General features: G+C 39.9%; 1 protein-coding gene across 8 annotated transcripts in view; it reads left to right on the top strand.

Moving 5' to 3' along the window:
* The window catches only part of SRPK2 (SRSF protein kinase 2), a 278,856-nt gene that overhangs the window by 202,429 nt on the left and 57,131 nt on the right, over nucleotides 1–19,296 (top strand). For all 8 annotated transcript variants that reach the window (XM_054018147.1, XM_054018167.1, XM_054018156.1 and 5 more), the window contains 4 exons: nucleotides 2,963–3,128; nucleotides 7,418–7,443; nucleotides 9,785–10,031; nucleotides 14,419–14,898. In XM_054018147.1, coding sequence (XP_053874122.1) covers nucleotides 2,963–3,128; nucleotides 7,418–7,443; nucleotides 9,785–10,031; nucleotides 14,419–14,898 — 919 coding nt within the window. The remainder of the gene's footprint in view (nucleotides 1–2,962; nucleotides 3,129–7,417; nucleotides 7,444–9,784; nucleotides 10,032–14,418; nucleotides 14,899–19,296) is intronic.

The raw sequence follows: 19,296 nt of genomic DNA, 5'->3' as shown, positions 1-19,296 counted from the left end.
CTAAGCTCCGACAAAGAAGCTGAAACAATCCACACACACTTCATTAAAAAAAAATAAAAAGAGTCAGTGAACAATCAGTTATAATTGTTCCCGTAGCCCTCGTTGGCCTGGGTCAGCGCACGGCCAGTGGGAGCCGCGGTTGGCCGAACTTGCGGACGTGGTAGGTAAACAAACTGGCCCGGCCTGCCAGGGGGCTTACCCTGGCGAACCGCGTGCCAAAGGTTCCCGATCCCTGCACTAGCCTATCTGATAGGGAACGTGCTCTGAAATTGAAATGATCCAAAATTAGCATCTTGTTTTCTGTCTGTGAACATTCTTGATTTTTGTTTAAATGAACCATGTGTAGTAAGTAATCAACTCTCAGAGGCATAATGGTCTGCAATCCTGGCCCTGTAGATGGAGGGAAGGTTAGCTATCAATGAGAGAGAATCTGATAAGTGTTGGCAAAGTATCTCTTGATGTGGAACAGTTAAATTCTTATATATATGACCTTTCCAAGTGAGAAAATATACCACAGTTTGGATCACCCTAAACTACATATATAGGGATATTAACAGAATATTTCCTGTCTGCATTTTTTTGACACCCAGGAAAAAGTAGCTTTTCTTATCCATTTCAATCTTTCCCTTGCCAGATGATGTAAATAAAAACTAGGGATTATGCCCAGTCTTGGTCTCAGTCCCTCACAGATATTTATAGAATTTGATATTTTTCTCACACAGGTTTAGTGAAGCATCATACCTTCTATTTTTAGATTATAGCTATCTGATTAAAGTTGGGGCTAAGAACATTCTTATGTATAAATCCTAACATTAGTATAATTCTTTGTCATAGATCATGAAACTCACTGTTACTTATATCATAAATAATAATTTGAAATTATGTCACAATAATAGAAAGGATCATTGTGCCAGCAAGCCCCTTAAAAACATTTGATTTAATTAAAGCTTTTAGGACTCTTTGCGGGTGTGTGAGAACTATTTTCCGTCTAATGTATATACCCTGCTAATGCAACAAGATAAAATTTTTGTGGTGTTCATGGTTTTTTACCATCAAATATTCTATAATAATTTTCTATCACTTGAGAGTTTCAAATTCCTCATCAAAAATATTTCTTAGCTGGATTAGTGGAGAACAGGAACCAAATAAATAAAATAATAATTATAGTTTAATAATTATCAAAAGATGTGATTCAAAATATGTATTTCTTTTAAAAGAAACCCCAACCAAAATTAAATCTTAACAATACAGAGGTCCAATAAAAATTTGAGCTTTTTGGTTTTGTCCTCTACTTCCAAAACTGGGCAAAAATCCTTAACTTTATCAATTGCAAATTTTAGCCCCATGTCTGAGAATCAGTTACTTAAGCTTCACTGAATTCCTTATCTTTCTATCATTAAAGCAGAGGTTTTTTTGGGGAAAAAAAAATTAGGGCCTTTAATGTATTCTCAGAATCTTTGTCTTGGTCTCTGTGTCATATAGACATTGTTAAAATGAGGAGCTGCTGTGGTAGATGGAGTAGAGGAATCGTGAGTAAAGCTGGTCAGGAATTTTTCATTTAAATGTTTTTAACTGGAAAATGCTGATTAGTCAAAACTAAAACTTTTCATTGGGAAAGTTTGTCAGGTCAAGGATAGAATTTCTGGTGAAAACTAGAATGGTGTGGGAGAGAAAGAGAGAGGATTGACTCTATAGCCAAGTGGTTAGGGCATACCTGGGATATGGGATAGATAGGTTCAAGTCCCTGCTCTGCCTGATGTGGTACAGAGACTCAGATCTGGGGGTCTCTCACATCCTAGGTGAGTGCCTGAATGACAAGGCTATTGACAGTTCTGGGGTGGAGAATCTCTCCCCTGTTTTTTGTGAAATTTTTTTGAAAGTTCTCAGTTTCATTCCAGTGCAGAGCAGGAGAGTTTTTTAAATCTCAAAAATTTTTCAAGATGGGAAAACCATTTCTCAACAAGCTCTAATCATGAGCACTTTCTTGATGTGGATGTTACTTTTAGTGTCCTTTCTCTAAAACTTGGACTTCTTGTCATCATATATCTTTTGAGGATAAACTGGGGTTTCTATTCTTTAAGAGAAAAATCCCTGCTCTTTCAGTTGGTTTTTCAAATAAACAAGCAAGTGTTGGAATTTAGTGGACCAGACTTGCACGCACAAATCCAGATTAGCGATTCGAGTATTAGGTTTTTGAACCCACACATTTAACTTTTAAAATTCATCATATCTTGAATGATTCTGAGAAGGGTTGGATTAAGAATGTGCTGTGTAATGTCTTGATAAAATGTTTAGAGGGGCACAGGGTTCTTGTAGATAAAGCACAGGGATTCTACTTTCCACACTGCCATAGGTTTCTTCAGCAACATCAGATAATTCACTTAACCTGTCTGTTCTTAATGGTGTTGTGAGGCCTAGTTCATTTGTGATTGTAAAGTGCTTTAAGATTTTCTGATGGACAGTGCTGTAAAAGTGCCGATTAATATTATGAGGGTGTCATTTTTTCCTTGTTACCAATTTTACACCAGCATTTATGTAGATTTGTGTGATAATTTACAGGGTGCTTCCTGCATATAATGTACAAAATGTGCCCTGGGCTAGATAATCTGTGACGGCCAAGATTTTATAACAAATAAACTTGGAATGCCAAAGGTGTAATAGATAAAAGTGGACAAATCATCATAACATCTTGGTCACATTGGAAGCTGAGATAATATTGTAAATCTAAGGAAAATTACCTTTAGTTTAAAACAATGCATAAAATGTATTTGATCGCTTGAACATTCAGAGTATTAACATCTTATAAAATACTTATATACTACATTGAAGTCAAGTTTTCATATTTTACTGCATTTGAATTAGAATAATTATTTAAACAGTAAGACAATGTATGTATTTATCTTGGTCAGACTATGAAATTATTATTATTTAATTATTATTAAACTGATTTTGTTGTATACAGGTCCTTCAGGGTTTAGATTATCTACATAGCAAATGCAAGATCATCCATACAGATATAAAACCAGAAAATATCTTGATGTGCGTGGATGATGCCTATGTGCGTAGAATGGCTGCTGAAGCCACAGAGTGGCAGAAAGCTGGTGCTCCTCCTCCTTCTGGCTCAGCAGGTACAGTAATACAGTTAAGCTTGCTGTAAGTAAAACTGCTTTGGAAAACAGATGATAATCATATTTAACTTGTTCTAGTTAATTAATATTATATATTTTAAATGACTGAATTAAATATGTGAATGTTAATTACTTTAATGTATTCCTAGTTGAATGTAAGTATTAATTTAGACCACAGGAAAGCCATCTGAGGGATGTTTTCTGTTTCTCACGTTGGTATGCTCCCAGTATTCAGAGTACTGTAATATAGGGAAATGATGTGCCTAAACAATCTTTCATGTTTTTCAAGTTGGGAACTCAAATGACAACTTTTAGCTGCACTGGAGCCCTGCCATGCTGCAATAGTCACAATAGTTAGTAACTTTAAATTGTTTTCCAATTCTGTCCCAAGTTCATTACCTTAAATTTCAATTTGTATGACTTCTAATCTAGGCATTATAGTTAGATCTAGTGATGTCACAAAAGTCTTGCGGATACAGACTAACACGGCTGTTACTCTGAAACAAAAGTCTTGGAATCCCTGATCTTTGACCTTTGAAAAGTGAATGTATTGTACATACATCAGTGTCCTCTTTTAGGCATACTTCCCACTCACATATAAAATGGCTTGTGAAATTTGCCTAGGGTTCAGATTGGACTATACCGTCTTTTCCTGATAAGGATTTGCACAGTGTGGATGGCTAGAAGAGTTCACAATGAAACAGTAAAGGGATACTTAGAGGAAATGTGGCTTTCTAATGGTCATCAGTCTTGTGGCTCCTGGTCATTTATCAATCCACCGTATCAGCCACAGGAATGGGGAAAAGATAATATTTAAGACAGTTATTATATAGCAGTATGGAAAAATGTATAGGGAACAATAGTTGAGTTGTATTTTAATAAATGTAGTCGTTACAGCAGGAATTTGGCAGTCTTTGCGGTTAAGGTTCCATAAATGTTTCCACAATCAAGCACGTTGTTTTCAGGTCTTCACAATTTTCCAAAACATTCACCATTTAGACTGAAACTTTTCAGGCTTAGTCTTTGCCTGCAGATGATTTTTTTAAAAGTTTGAGCAAGAGTGGGTCAGCCATCTGGAATATTATATGCTTGATTTTAGACATGCGTAAAGTTTTTTTTAAAAAAGTGTTGGTTTTAAAATAATGTGTGATCATGTAACTAAAGGCTGTATAGTAATTGCACAGGGAGGCAGTTAAGATTGTGCTCGCAACCTTGATGTTGTTTCCTGACTTTTGAGTGACTCACTGTGCAACCTTAATATTCTCTTCAATGAAGATATTTGATCGAATTATTTATATAGTTTGTTCTTAGCCAATGGTAATTGTTACTTATAACACTTCCTCAGAACTAACTGAAGATGAGTGTAGTATTTAGCTCTTTGCATAGTTCCACTTCTGAGCTACATGGTATGATGGTGTTGAATTTTGAGAACCTGCTAAAAACCAGTACTCCTGTTAGATCTAGAGGAGCACTCTGACTCACAGGCGCCAACTTTTGTTGGCGCCGGTGGCAGCTCACGCCCCCCGGCCCCGACTCCACCCCCGGCTCCACCCCGACTCCGCCCACTCCCTACCCCATTGGATCCCTCCCCAAATCCCCACCCTGGCCCCACACACCCCGGTCCCTCCCGACTCCGCCCCTCCCCGCCCCATTGGATCCCTCCCCAAATCCCTGCCTTGGCCCCGCCTCTTCCCCAAGCGCGCTGCATTCCTTCTCGTCCCCCCACCCTCCCAGGCTTGCGCGAAACAGCTGTTTCGCTGCGCAAGTGCTGGGAGGGAGGGGGGAGAAGCAGGATGCGGCAGCCTGCTCAGGTGAGGAGGCGGAGGTGATCTGGGGCGGGGGGGCAGGTCGGGGAGCTGCCGGTGGGTGCTCCGCATCTACCAATTTTTCCCCGTGGGTGCTCCAGTGTCAGAGCACCCACGGAGTTGGCACCTATGCTCTGACTTAACCAGCTGTTCAGAACTGAAGCTGTAAAAGGGCTTTGCAGTGTCCATCTGCATCAGTTCTTTTCTTTGCCTAGTTAGCTGCAATATTGGGATCTTTGCTCATGTCCAGAGAGCTTTTCTTAGTTTTTTCCATTTTCTCCCAATAGTTACTTTGTGTTTTCAGGAGTTTTTAGACTTTTCTTTTTCTTCTGTGCCATTGCATAGTTACTTCTAGGCTCAAAGTGGACCTAGCGTATGGCTAGGGCCCTACCAACTTCAGAGTCCATTTTGGTCAATATCATGATCATAGGATTTTTAAAATAATACATTTAATGATTTCAGGTATTTAAATCTGAAATGTCATGGTGGTGTAATTGTAGGGATCCTGACCCAAAAAGGAGTTGTGGGATGGTTGCAAGGTTATTGTAGTGGGGGTGGGGATTGCGGTACTGCTACCCTTCTGTGTTGCTGCTGGTGGTGGCTCTGTCTTCAGAGCTGGGCAGCTGGAGAGCGGTGACTGCTGGCTGGAAGCCCAGCTCTGAAGGCAGAGCCACCACCAGCAGCACAGAAGTAAGGATGGCCTAGTACGGTATTGCCACAGTTACTTCTGCGCTGCTGACTGCAGAGCTGGACCCGTAATCATCTGCCACCACTCTGGCCGATCAGCTCTGAAGGCCGTGCAGAAGTAAGGGTGGCAGTACTGCAACCCTCCCTAAAATAACTTGACAACTCCCCCTGCAACTCCCTTTTAGTCAGGACCCCCAATTTGAGAAGTGGTGGTCTCCCCCCATGAACTCTGTGTAGTATAGGGTAAAAGCACACAAAAGGCCAGATTTCACAGTCTGTGATGTGTTTTTCATAGCCGTGAATTTGGTAGGGCCCTACATGTGGCTAATTTGGTTCTCAAAGACCCCTGGGAAGAGTTTGTGATATGTTTTGTACCCTCTCTGTGTTCATAGAGTCAGATGTTCACATAGATTAATTTGTCTTGGGGAAGCTCATTCCCTCTACTAATAGTTGGACCCTTTACACCACAGGCCTTCCCAGATGCCTACACCACAAAATTAGGTCAACTTAAGTCAAGTCAACCTACAGCCACCACAGCAATTAAATCGGCTGTTGTGTCTACACTGCCCTCCTTCTGCCCGTGGTGTGTGTCCTCACCAGGAGCGCTTGACACCATCTGAAGTGGGGTACTGATAGCTGAATGGGGGCTCCCAGCTGAGCCCGCTGCTCTGGGGCTGACAGCCAGAGCCCAAGATGAAATGTGAAATAATAGCAGCTGTGAAACTGACTAGAATGTCAATTACACTGCTGGTAGGCTCCCTGCTGTGAAATTGAGCCCTGTGCTGGGCTCACAGCTCGTCGGTGCTGGGCTGAAGGCTGGCCCTAGCTGTGAGCCCCACTTCATTGACTTCAAGGGGGCCTCGTACCTTGACTCTGTGGAAGCCTACTCTGAAGCAGGAATTGATTTTTTATTCTGTTCAGTCCAACACCTTAATCAATTTTGTTGCTCTTCTCTGAGCTACTACAGATTTGTCATATCTTTTTGGAAATGAGCAGTGGCACTTTCCATGGCTAGTTCTCTTTTTCTCTGTACTGCTCACCCTACTGCTGATGGGTCACTCTTTGCATTCTGGCTTTAGTCCACTTTCCTTCAAAGCCCCAGTGAACACACATTTCTGCCAGTTCACTGCCCCCTCCTCCCAGCTGCTGGTTCCCAGCCTGGTGGAAAGGCAGGAACTGGTCATGGGGAGTTGAGTTGTATAGGAGTAGCTGGGATCCATGCAAGTTTCTGGCAGCAGGGAGGCTAGACAGGACTTGCTAAAGAGTCCTGACCTAACTCAGCTAGTGGAATAATTTTGTTTAAACTGTGTTATTCTGAATAAGAGATTTTTGCTTTATTCTCATAGTATATTGATCACTATATTTAGAGGGCACATTTTAAAACTAATTGTTTTTAAAGTAGGAAAATGAGCAGACTGTTAACAGTAAGACAATATGAGGTGGGGAATTGTTTGTAGGTTCATAGATTCATGGATAAGACCAGAAAGAACCACTGTGTTCATCTTGTCTGACTGCCTGTATAGGCCACAGGATTTCCCAGAATTAATTCCTGTTTGAACTACAGCAGATATTTTAGAAAAACATCCAATCTTGCTTTTAAAATTGCCTGTAATAGAGAATCCACCGCATATCACCTCTGTTCCAATGAAGACAACTATTTGTTTTAGGTTTGTGGATATTTTTAAGGAGACAAAATACTAACGTACAATATATTCTATTTATATTTTATTTCAGAATCGGTTTGTAAAAATGTACTTACATCCTCCTGTGAGTTTGACTTTATTTTTTCTTTTTTAGTGAGTACTGCCCCACAACAAAAGCCTGTAAGTATATCTGTATAACTCATATCTAAAGCATCTTGCTGTCCTTTAGTTATTATTAACTGTTAGACTACTGACATTTTACATTCTATACATAAGCTCCTCTGACTATAGCTTTTGTCCTTAAATGAGCACTTTTTGTGCGGTTCTGCAGTCTTTGTTAATTTTTCATGATTTTGTAGCAAGTTATATCAAGAGTGGTCTTTTTTAAGGAGTTCTTTTTTAAGATAAATTTTTTCTTTCATAGTACTGATACATTTATTTCAAAAAAGAAATATGAATTATAGGCAAAAATACATAATTGCAATTTTAAAGCACAATATTTACCCTATCATGACTGTTGATGCATTTTTGAGCAGTCTCCAAAGCTATAATTGTAGCTTCATGTGGAATGAAGTTGAGGACTTGCCATTTTTCATATTTCTTATGGAATAATCCTGATCCTGCATTCTTACCGTTATGTACTGTGAGCAGTCCGATTGACTTCAGTGATCTATTTCTGACTGTGCTGCACAGTTGCTTGAAGATTATGGGGTCTATTCATGAACCTTTCAGAGCAGAAATTTGCCCTTCATTTCCTACACTTAAATCAATTAGTTTGAATGACCATAATGGAGATGTCCTATCTCCTAGAACTGGAAAGGACCTTGAAAGGTCATCGAGTCCAGCCCCCTGCCTTCACTAGCAGGACCAAGTACTGATTTTGCCCCAGATCCCTTAGTGGCACCCTCAAGGATTGAACTCACAACCCTGGGTTTAGTAGGCCAATGCTAAGAAGAAAACTTCCATATATATATTAGAAAACTCAAAATACAAAAGATGCCGCATTAAAATTCAAAATGTTACAGTAAAACTACATCAGTCTGCTATCTCTAACCTTATTTTTTCTTCTGCTTGTTGTTACTATACCTGGAAGTTTCTTTTTTCATTCCTTATGGTATATAAAATTTTATCACTTCCTTCTGCCATTAGTGATGCATATGTTTTTGACATGAAGTGGGTAATAAAACTGCTTTTCATATTTATGGAGTTGTAACTAAACAGCACGTAAATGATTTAAAATACTGTATATACTCAATCATAAGCCGGTTCATTTATAAGCTGACTCCTCCAAGATGGATAAGTAAAAATGGAAAATGTTTATGACCTGTTCATAAGCCGACCCTATAATTCAGGGGTCAGCAAACTTTGGTTCCTGGATCATCAGGATAAGCTGCTGGTGGGCTGAGATGGTTTGTTTATCTCGAACATCTGCAGGCATGGAGGTAAACCTAAGTAGACAAAGTGTCCCGGAGCGCCAGCTGCTTACCCTGATGGGCCAGGACAGCAACCGGTGAGGAAATTTTGGTGTGGGGGAGAAGCTGGGGGTCAGGCGAGTAATTCCTGTGACCACCCCCCACATGACCCCACCCCTAGCCAGGACCCCCACACTCTCCCCATCCTACCCTTCCCACCTTATCTGGGGAGGGCCAGTGGAGGATGTCTCTGGCCTGGCTGGAGCTGCTCCGACAGGCTGGGCAGCACGTCCGCAGCCTGCTCTGGCGGGCCAGACCAGGCGGCGCGGCCACAGCATGTTCCAGCAGGCTCGGCCAGGTGGCACATCCGCAGCCTGCTCTGGGGGGCGGGGCCGAGCGGCACGGCTGCAGCCTACCAGCCCCGGAGCTGCAGCTGCTTCGGAGGCTGCGGGGAGAGCAGCATGGCCAGAAGCGGAGAGACTTTGGCCCCGCCTCTTCCTTTCAAGCTCTGCTGGCTGTGCTGCCTCTCCTTGCTCCCTTTGTTGGGGGCAGGGGTTGTGTCCCACCTCTCCCTCTCTATACCCATTCATAAGCCAACCCCCTTCTCTGGTGCTTCCCTTTTTTACTAAAAATATTCAGCTTATGAACAAGTATATACGGTATTTCTTCACCTTTTTACATCCATTTTCTGATTGTTAGTAGCTGTTTTTTCACTGAGTTGAAATACCAGAATAATTAAAACATTTGTATGTTGTTAGCGGAGTACCTTCCATATGCATGAACATGATCAATAGTAGTCTAAAGGTTAAGGATGTTGCTGTTGAGTAAGATTAAATGAATCAAGTCAAGTTTACTGTACCATTTTCCATATAATTGCTTTTTAGTTTAATTAGCAGAGTACTCGTGGCCTGAGGTTATGTAATTTTTTTTTGCTTTACATAACCTGAAGTGCTTTTTGAGATGAAGATTAAATGGAGAACATAAATACTTTAATATGGTACATAATATCCAGAATTTGCAAATAGAAAGCTATCAAAAATTATTTAAACTTTGATGTGAGATGCTTGGAAGAATAATCAGTTGACATTATTTATCTTTGTTAAATGTAGGTTGGGAAAATATCTAAAAACAAAAAGAAAAAACTGAAAAAAAAACAGAAGAGGCAAGCTGAACTACTAGAGAAACGCCTGCAGGAAATAGAAGAACTGGAGCGAGAAGCTGAAAGGAAAAAAATAGAAGAAAATGTAACCTCAGCTGTACCATCAAATGAGCAAGAAGATGAGTATCATCCAGAGGTCAAGCTAAAAACAGCTGATTTAGAAGAGGTAGCAGATGAAGATCCTGGGAATGATGATGGTTAGTAACTTCTATTTTATTGATACTGAAACTAATTTGTAGTCTGAGATGGAACTTGAATTGTACTTTCTGAGACTGGTTTATCTTAATTATGAATTAATCCCACAAAATCTCTAAAACGAATAGGTTTTCTATTATACGCAGTATAGTTGTAACCATGTCAGTCCCAGGGTATTAAAGACACAAGGTGGGTGAGATAATATCTTTTACTGGACGAACTTCTGTTGGTGAGAGAGAGAAATTTAACATTTTTACTTTGCTGTTCTTCAGGTGCTTGTCCATATGTGTATTCAGCTGTAGCTGCACATCTAAATTCCTTCTAAGCTGTCCAGCCGCATGGCTGGCCAGCAGTCTATCAAGTGCCACGCACTTCAGGTGCCCCATCTCCACTGCTGCGCTACTACTTCCCTCAGCCTTGGAGCCCCTGGCCAGCTGCTCCCAGGAGTCTCCTCCTTGCTGTGCAGCATGGAGTGGGGATGGGGGCGGGGGTTGCTGATGTCAGGCTGTCGCGCTCCCCCCCTCCCCTCCACTCCTGTACTCCATCTCTGGGCGGGGACCACGATAGGGCTCAGGAGTGGAATGTGCTGGTGGTGGCTGCTGCTGTGTCTGAAGCAGGCTTCAGATTGGTGAGTGCTGATCTACTTAAAGGGACAGTCCAGGTCTCTCTCTCTCTCTCTCTCTCTTTCACACTCACCTCCCAACACATACTTGTATTATTGTTGTTGTTACATCTTGATACTTCCTGCAATGCACATATATTCTTTGTAATTTTATTCTTTCAAAGTGCTGTTATTGGAGTTTTTTGACTGGTCTATGCATTTAATAATTTTTATTTCTCTCTTATGCTTAAATTGAATTCTTTGAATTAAATTTGAAATTTCTAAAAGGCCTAACATGTCCTGGCAGGAGTAATTATCCCTATCCTAACTTATTAAAAATATATATTATATCTAGTTTTTTTGTGTCTACTAGTGGTTACTCCCCTGAGCCCCAGCTTCTCCCCCCTAAAAAAAATTTCCCACCAGTTGCTGTCCCGGCCCATCAGGGTAAGCAGCTGGTGTGCCGGGACACTTTGTTTACTTAGGTTTACCTCCGTGCCTGCAGACACTCGAAGTAAACAAACCATCTCGGCCCACCAGCGGCTTATCCTGATGGCCCGGGAGTCAAAGTTTGCTGATCCCTGAATTATAGGGTCGGCTTATGAACAGGTCATAAAAAATTTTCCTTTTTTACTTATCCATCTTGGGGGGGGGTGTCAGCTTATAAACGAACCGGATTATGATCGAGTATATATGGTAAATATTTTTTAATTCACCTAATACAAGTACTGTAGTGCGATCTCTTTATTGTGAAAGTGTACCTTCCAAATATAGATTTTCTTTTTGTTACATAACTGCACTCAAAAACAAAACAATGTAAAACTTTAGAGCCTACAAGTCCACTCAGTCCTACTTCTTGTGCAACCAGTCGCTAAGACAAACAAGTTTGTTTACATTTACGGGAAATAATGCTGCCCGCTTATTTACAGTGTCACCTGAAAGTGAGAACAGGCGTTCACATGGCACTTTTGTAGCAGGCATTGTAAGGTATTTACATGCCAGATATGCTAAATATTCATATGCCCCTTCATGCTTCAACCACCCATTCCAGAGGACATGTTCCATGCTGATGACGCTCGTTAAAAAAATCATGTGTTAATGAAATTTATGAATGAACTCCTTGGGGGAGAATTGTATGTCTCCGGCTCTGGTTTACCCGCATTCTGCCATCTATTTCATGTTATAGCAGTCTCAGATGATGACCCAACACATGTTGTTCGTTTCAAGAACACTTACACTGCAGATTTGACAAAACGCAAAGAAGGTACCAATGTGAGATTTCTAAAGACAGCAACAGCACTTGTCCCAAGGTTTAAGAATCTGAAGTTCCTTCCAAAATCTGAGAGGGACAAGGTGTGGAGCATGTCTTCAGAAGTCTTAAAAGATCAACACTCTGAGGTGGAAACTACAGAATCCGAACCACAGAAAAAGAAAATCAACCTTCTGCTGGTGGCATGTGACTCTCATTACCTTCTGCAAATGTAAACGAACTTGTTAGTCTGAGCGATTGGCTGGACAAGAAGTAGGACTGAATGGACTTGTAGGCACTAAAGTTTTATATTGTTTTATTTTTGAGTGCAGTTATTTTTTGTACATAATTCTACATTTGTAAATTCAACTTTAATGACAAAAGATAATGCACTATAGTACTTGTATTAGATGAATTGAAAAATACTATTTCTTTTTTTTTACTGTGCAAATATTTGTAATACAAAATAATATAAAGTGAGCACTGTACACTTTGTATTCTGTATTGTAATTGAAATCAATATATTTGAAAATGTAGAAAACATCCAAAAATATTGCGTCTGATGAAGTGGGCATTCACCCACGAAAGCTTATGCTCCAATACTTCTGTTAGTCTTAAAGGTGCCACAGGACTCTCTGTTGCTTTAAATAAATGGTATTCTGTTATTGTTTAACAGCACGATTAATCACAATTTTTTTAATCACTTGGCCGCCCTAGTTTTCTCTGATCAAATGGCAATGAGGTAAAAACAACCTTAATTAAAGATACTTTAATTAAATATTAATAAATCATTTGACTTAGGTCCTGAAAATCTATTATTACTACAAGTGCTGACATAACTAAGCATCCTGAGGAAGTAACAGGACAACAAGTTGCATCTTTATTCCATAAAATTAATATAGCTATAGAATCATCTCTTATTCCACCTCTCCCTTTCTGTGCACATCTAAGTAATTTATTACTATTATAGTTATCTGCAAATCCTGCTGCTTCTTCCATAACATTTCTAAGATAAGCCTTTTGTTTTTCTTCCCATGTTGCTAAAAACTCTTTCAGCCCCTCATTATGTCTTGATTACTGTAATCCAGTGGTTTTTAACCGGCGGTCCGTGGACATATGGGGGTTCACAGACTTTGTTTAAGATTTCTAAAGGGGTCCCCACCTACATTTCTACAAGGGTCCTCAAATAAAAAAAGGTTGAAAATCACTCCTGTAACCAACTTCTCTCTGGTCTCCCCAACCTTCACATTGCCCCTCTCCATTCCAGATAAAATGCTGCTTCTAGGATCACCTTTCTTGTCCCTTGCTCTGGCCATATCTTGCATTTCTTTGAGTCTCTCTACTGGCTCCCTGTTGGCCACTGTATGAGATTCAGGGTTCTTGTTCTTATCTTCAAAGACCTCCATAACTCTGCCCTTCCCTGCTTATCCACTCTTTACTCATTGCCACCGCTCCCTTCATTCTGGCAGTGATGCTAGCCTTGAATGCCTATTTGGCCTCTTCTCCTTCAGCTTTACTAGTGCTTTCTCTTCCCTTGCCCCCTACACATAGAATGTTCCCCTTGAACTAATCAGTAAGGCCATTGCCCTCTTCTTCAGATCCCTTCATGAGACATATTTGTGCTGGTCTTTATATGATGCTTTATTTGTTTATATCAACAAATAGAGATTAGGAGCCATTAAGTTGTACACATAACTATATAACTTTATGATCTTATTTATGATTATCCTTGTCCTTCCTCCCTCATTCTCTCCTGCTGTTTGGTATGTCCACGTGTCTTGTTTCAGTGTAGACTCTGATCCTGCAAGCTGTCCTGAGTGGGCAGACCTCCTACTAAATTCACAGCCATGAAAAATGCATTACAGACCGTGAAGTCTGGTCTCCCCCCATGAAATCTGGTCTTTTGCGTGCTTTTACCCTACACTATACAGATTTCACGGGAGAGACCAGTGTTTCTCAAATTGGGGGTCCTGACCCAAAATTTACAATTTTTAAAAACCTGTGACCATGAAATTGACCAAAATGGACCATGAATTTGATAGGGCTCTAATTATGCCCATGCAGAGTCCCTTTGAATTCAATGGGGCTCCACACCGATATAGCTGTCCACACATATGTAACAGCCTGCAGGAATGGGGCTGCAGACTGTGAGCTTTTTGGAGGTGGACCATCTCTCCTGAGTGTTAGTGCAGCACCTAGCATATTGTGACCTTTGGGCATTACCGTAATACAAATTGTGACTAATAATAATAACTTGTTAGCTTAGCTGAAAAATATTTATTTTATAACATGAAGATGAAATTGGAAAATAATCAGAGTTGTAAAACACAAGCATTTCCAAATAAAAAGTGAAATGAGATGCCTAATAAATTAAAAGAATTTAAGTTAAAGTTGGAAATCTTTGTGGATTCAAGTAATATTCATTGTTTCTTTACACTGAAGTCTAGTAGTTATTGAGGAGTTAAAGATCATGAAAAATCATAATTTCAAAAAGGTATATTGATGTATTATCTAATATGTTGTTCATTACATTCTTAAGGTGAAGCAGAAGATCAGGAGGAAAAAGAAGACACAGAAAAAGAAAACACTGAGAAAGATGATGATGTTGAACAGGAACTTGTCAACACAGACCCTACGTGGATAGAATCCCCCAAAACAAATGGCCATATTGTAAATGGCCCATTCTTACTGGAACAACAGATTGAAGATGAAGATGAGGATGAGGAAGACTGCCCAAACCCTGAGGAGTATAACTTCAATGAGCCAAATGCAAAAAGTGATTATTCTTATAGTAGCTCCTATGAACAATTTAATGGTGAATTGCCAAATGGACCTCATAAAATTCCTGAGTCACAGTTCTCTGAATTTTCAGCTTCAATGTTCTCTGGAGCTTTAGAATCTGTAGCTTGTAGTTCAGCTGTTTCGGAGGGATCATCTGTAACTGAAAGAGACGAGAGCAGCCCATCTCAGGATAGGAGCAGAACAGTTTCAGCGTCTAGTACTGGAGATTTGCCAAAAAGTAAGTACTTGCCTCCTCTTGTAAATGCTCCTGTGTTTCTCAGAATTGTAGATGAAATCCTACTTTGGAATGGAATGATGGGTTTAAATGTTGTATGTGTGCCATAACTCTATTCAGTGATGTGTGCATTGAGAGCTTATTTTTTATTTAGATACTGATGAAATTATTTTAAACTAGCCTCTTTTGCTTATTTACTCCATATATTATGTTAATAGTAAATCTCAATTATAATTATTTTAAATTTAATATTTCATCCATTTGGCTGGTTTAAGTTGTCAGTTATATCTTAATTATAAAGCCAGAAGCCAGAATAGGAAACTCTTTTCACTTTAACTCCTGCATATTTATTGTATTTTAAGAATAAACTGTTGTATAGGTGCTCAGACATACAGGATGGGGAATCATATAAGTTCCTAAATAGATGTGCCATGTAAATTAAGCAGACACATGCATAGAGCTCCTTATTAAAAGTTTGGTAGTACATCATAAAGTATAGGTGCTTTACAGGTGCTCATAGGTAGTAAGCCATTCTTTAGAAGTGATTGTTAACAGCTATTTGCTAAAGAATGGCTCTGTTGATTTCATGGTTTTGCCTTGTTATAATACAGAATATCATATTAGCTGTACATCTGGGGTGGGTGTGCAGTTATTCAACCCAGCATGCCCTCTTCTCTCTTTTTCATCACATTTGAAATTCCCTTGCAGAAGAATCACACTTTCACTGTGGCTCCTGCACATGGCACTCAGCAATAGTAGTAAAACCTGAATGGGATTTGCCTCTGGTCACTTTCACTCTAGTTTTGCGGTGCCATAAAAAGTGTTATGTGCAGGAGAAACACAGCCCTAGGGAAAGATTCTGTGCTTCATCTTCTGCATAGCCTGGGGGGGACATTTTGATCAGAGTTAGAGGCAGGAGCTAAGTGTGAGCACTGGTTAGTGACTAATAAACATATGAATTAAAAACAATACAATAAAGGTCAGACAGTTAGCTTAGGTAACATTGAGCAGATGACCTCAGATGTGCTTATGAGACTTCGGAAAAACAAGTATAGGGTCTGTATTTTCTGTATGAATGGCTGACACAAAAAGTGCTGGTTTGGTGAGGTTTTTTTTGAGCTAGTTGTGTTCTGTTTAGCAAGCTTCATTTAAAAACTGTGTGGGAGGTTAGAGAACACCAGGAGTGTTCTCTAACCATTTGTGAATGGTTACAAATATGGGTGTGGAACAGAGCCAGGCATAGCAGTCTTTGAGCATAGTGAATAGCAAATAAATGAGTTCCTGAGAATATTCTGCACTTGCTGAGTTAGAGGATAATGAGACTGGGAAGAGGCAGAGAATACTAGTCTTAACTAGTGAAGGAAAAGTAAGCATTGAAAGATGACCAGTCAACGGGAAGGAGAGAGAAATGGTTTTGATACGTGATTTAATAATGAAATCATGGCTCAGAACTGATGCTTAGATACTACAGTGATGGGCACTATAAAAGAATCATAGATCATTTGATCCAGATAGAGAGAACGGGATGATATACTTTCCTTGTCCTGGCACCTGGGAGGCAGTGTAAGGACAAAAGAGATCCCCTACTGGCAAAGAGATGGACTAGATAACTTTTAAAAGGTCTTTTCCCTCTTTAGAATCTATGCTCCTAGAGAATGCTGGTGAATTTCCACTTAATACAAATATTTGGAAACAGACACAAGAAAAAAAGATTTGATAGGCTCAGATGACTTTAGGGAGCGGAGAAGAGAAAACTGCAGCCTATTGATGAAGGTTTCTTGTCAGTGGTCTATTGCCGAGAAAAAAAGACCACATTGACAAATGGACGAATGAGGTGATAATACAGAAAAGAAAGCTTTGGTTTGACAGTGCTTTGAAATGCCTTCTGCTAAGAGGCAGAGACTTAGATTATATGGTCTTTACTTAAGTAAAGGAGGTACCAGTTTTCTTGGTTCAAAACTGAAAGGGCTTTAAACTATAATTTGGAACAGAGTACAGGAGAACTTTTTGCAAAATTTAAAAAATCTGGCATATATTTCCAGTTTGAGTAATTTAAAAAAAAAAAAAAAAGAGAGAGACGAAAGAAAGAGAGTTGTCTGTAACGTAAAGGAACTCAAAATTGCACTGGGAGACAATGTTGAGTTACTTGTCCATTATGCTCTCTAAATCTTTTACAGAGTCATTGATTTTCAGGATACAGTTACCCATTCAATAGGTATGGCCTGCATTCTTTGCTCTTAGATGTATAACATTACATTTGGCTGTTTTAAAATCATTCTGTTTGAATGTGCCCAGCCTACCAAGCGATCCAGATCACTTTGTATGACTACTCTGTATGACAGTGGCCGGTGCCAGATGTTTAAGAGAGAATGAACAGAACAGGGTAATTATCAAATAATCCATTCCCAGTTCTCAAGTCTTAGCTTCTGGTGGTCAGAAATTTAGGGACCCCTGGAGCATGGAGTTGCATCCTTAACTATTTTGGCTAATAGCCATTGATGGACCTATCCTCCATGAACTTATCTAATTCTTTTTTGAACCGAGTTATCCTTTTGGCCTTCACAACATCCCCTGGCAACGAGTTCCATACGTTGAATTTGTATTGTGTGAAGTAGTACTTCCTTATGTTTGTTTTAAAGCTGCTGCCTAATAATTTCATTGTGTGACCCTGGCTTCTTGTGTTACGTGAAGGGGTAAATAAACACTTCCTTATTCACTTTCTTCACACCATTCATGATTATATTGCCCCCACCCTTAGACGTCTCTTTTCTAAGCTGAACAGTCCCAGTCTTTTTAATCTCTCCTCAGAGAAGTTGTTCCATACTCTTGATCATTTTGTATCCATTCTCTATACCTTTTCCAATTCTAATATACCAGGCAAATTGGGTGAAACTATAGCAGGGCTTGGCAACCTTTCAGAAGTGGTGTGCCGAGTCTTCATTTATTCACTCTAATTTAAGGTTTCGCGTGCCAGTAATAATTTTAACATTTTTAAAAGGTCTCTTTCTATAAGTCTATAATATATAACTAAACTATTGTTGTATGTAAAGTAAATAAGGTTTTTAAAATATTTAAGAAGCTTCATTTAAAGTTAAATTAAAATGCAGAGCCCCCTGGACCGGTGGCCAGGACCCAGGCAGTTTGAGTGCCACTGAAAATCAGCTCGTGTGCCACCTTTGGCACGCGTGCCATAGGTTGCCTACCCCTGAACTATAGTAAAGAACAAAATTATCAGGGTATATCAAGTGGGGTCCTGCAGGGTCCGGTTCTGTTCAATATCTTCACCAATGATTTAGATAAAGGCACAGAGAGTACACTTATAAAGTTTGCGGAGGATTCCAAGCTGGGAGGGGTTGCAAGTGCTTTGGGGGATAAGATTAAAATTCAAAATGATCTGGACAAACTGGAGAAATGGTTTGCAGTAAATAGGATGGCATTCAATAAGGACAAATACAAAGTACTCCACTTAGAAAGGAACAATCAGTTGCATACATACAAAATGGGAAATGATTGCCTAGGGAGTACTCTAGAAAGGAATCTGGGGGTCATAGTGGATCACAAACTAAATAGGAGTCAACAGTGTAACATTGTTGCAAAATAAACCCAAACATCATTCTGGGATGTATTAGCAGAAGTGTTGTAAGCAAGACATGAAAAGTAATTCTTCTGCTCTATTCTATGCTGATTAGACCTCAACTGGAGTATGGTGTCCAGTTCTGGGTACCACATTTCAGGAAGGATGTGGACAAATTGGAGTCAATCCAGAGAAGAGCAACAAAAATGATTAAGGTCTAGAACAGGGGTTCTCAAACTGGGGGTTGGGACCCCTCAGGGGGTCTCGAAGTTATTACATGGGGGTTGCGAGCTGTCAGCCTCCACCCCAAACCCTGCTTTGCATCCAGCATTTATAATGGTGTTAAATATATAAAAAAGTGTTTTTAATTTATAAGGGGGGTCACAGTCAGAGGCTTGCTATGTGAAAGCATGAGCTGTGAAGGAAGATTGAAAAAAATTGTTTGTTTAGTCTGAAGAAGAAAAGACTGAGAAGGTACATGATAAAAGCTTTCAAGTTCATAAAAGATTGTTACAAGGAGAGAGAGAAAGATTGTTCTCCTTAACTTCTGAGGATAGGACAAGAAGCAATGGGTTTAAATTGTAACAAGGTTAGTTTTGGTTGGACATTAGGAAAAACTTCCTAACTGTTCGGGTGGTTAAGCACCGGAATAAAATTGCCTGGGGAGGTAGTGGAATCTCCATTATTGGAGATTTTCAAGAGGAGGCTAAATAAACACCTGTCAGGGATAGTCTAGATAATACTTAGTCCTGCCATGAGTGCAGGGGACTGGACTAAGGGGAATCTCAAGGTCCCTTCCAGATTCCGTTAGCTTTTTTGACTGCTGC

The sequence above is a fragment of the Malaclemys terrapin genome, chromosome 1 (assembly GCF_027887155.1).
Source record: "Malaclemys terrapin pileata isolate rMalTer1 chromosome 1, rMalTer1.hap1, whole genome shotgun sequence".
NCBI classification, from domain to species: Eukaryota; Metazoa; Chordata; order Testudines; family Emydidae; genus Malaclemys; species Malaclemys terrapin.
Note: the sequence above shows the minus strand (reverse complement) of the source record. Positions and strands in the feature narration are given on the sequence as shown.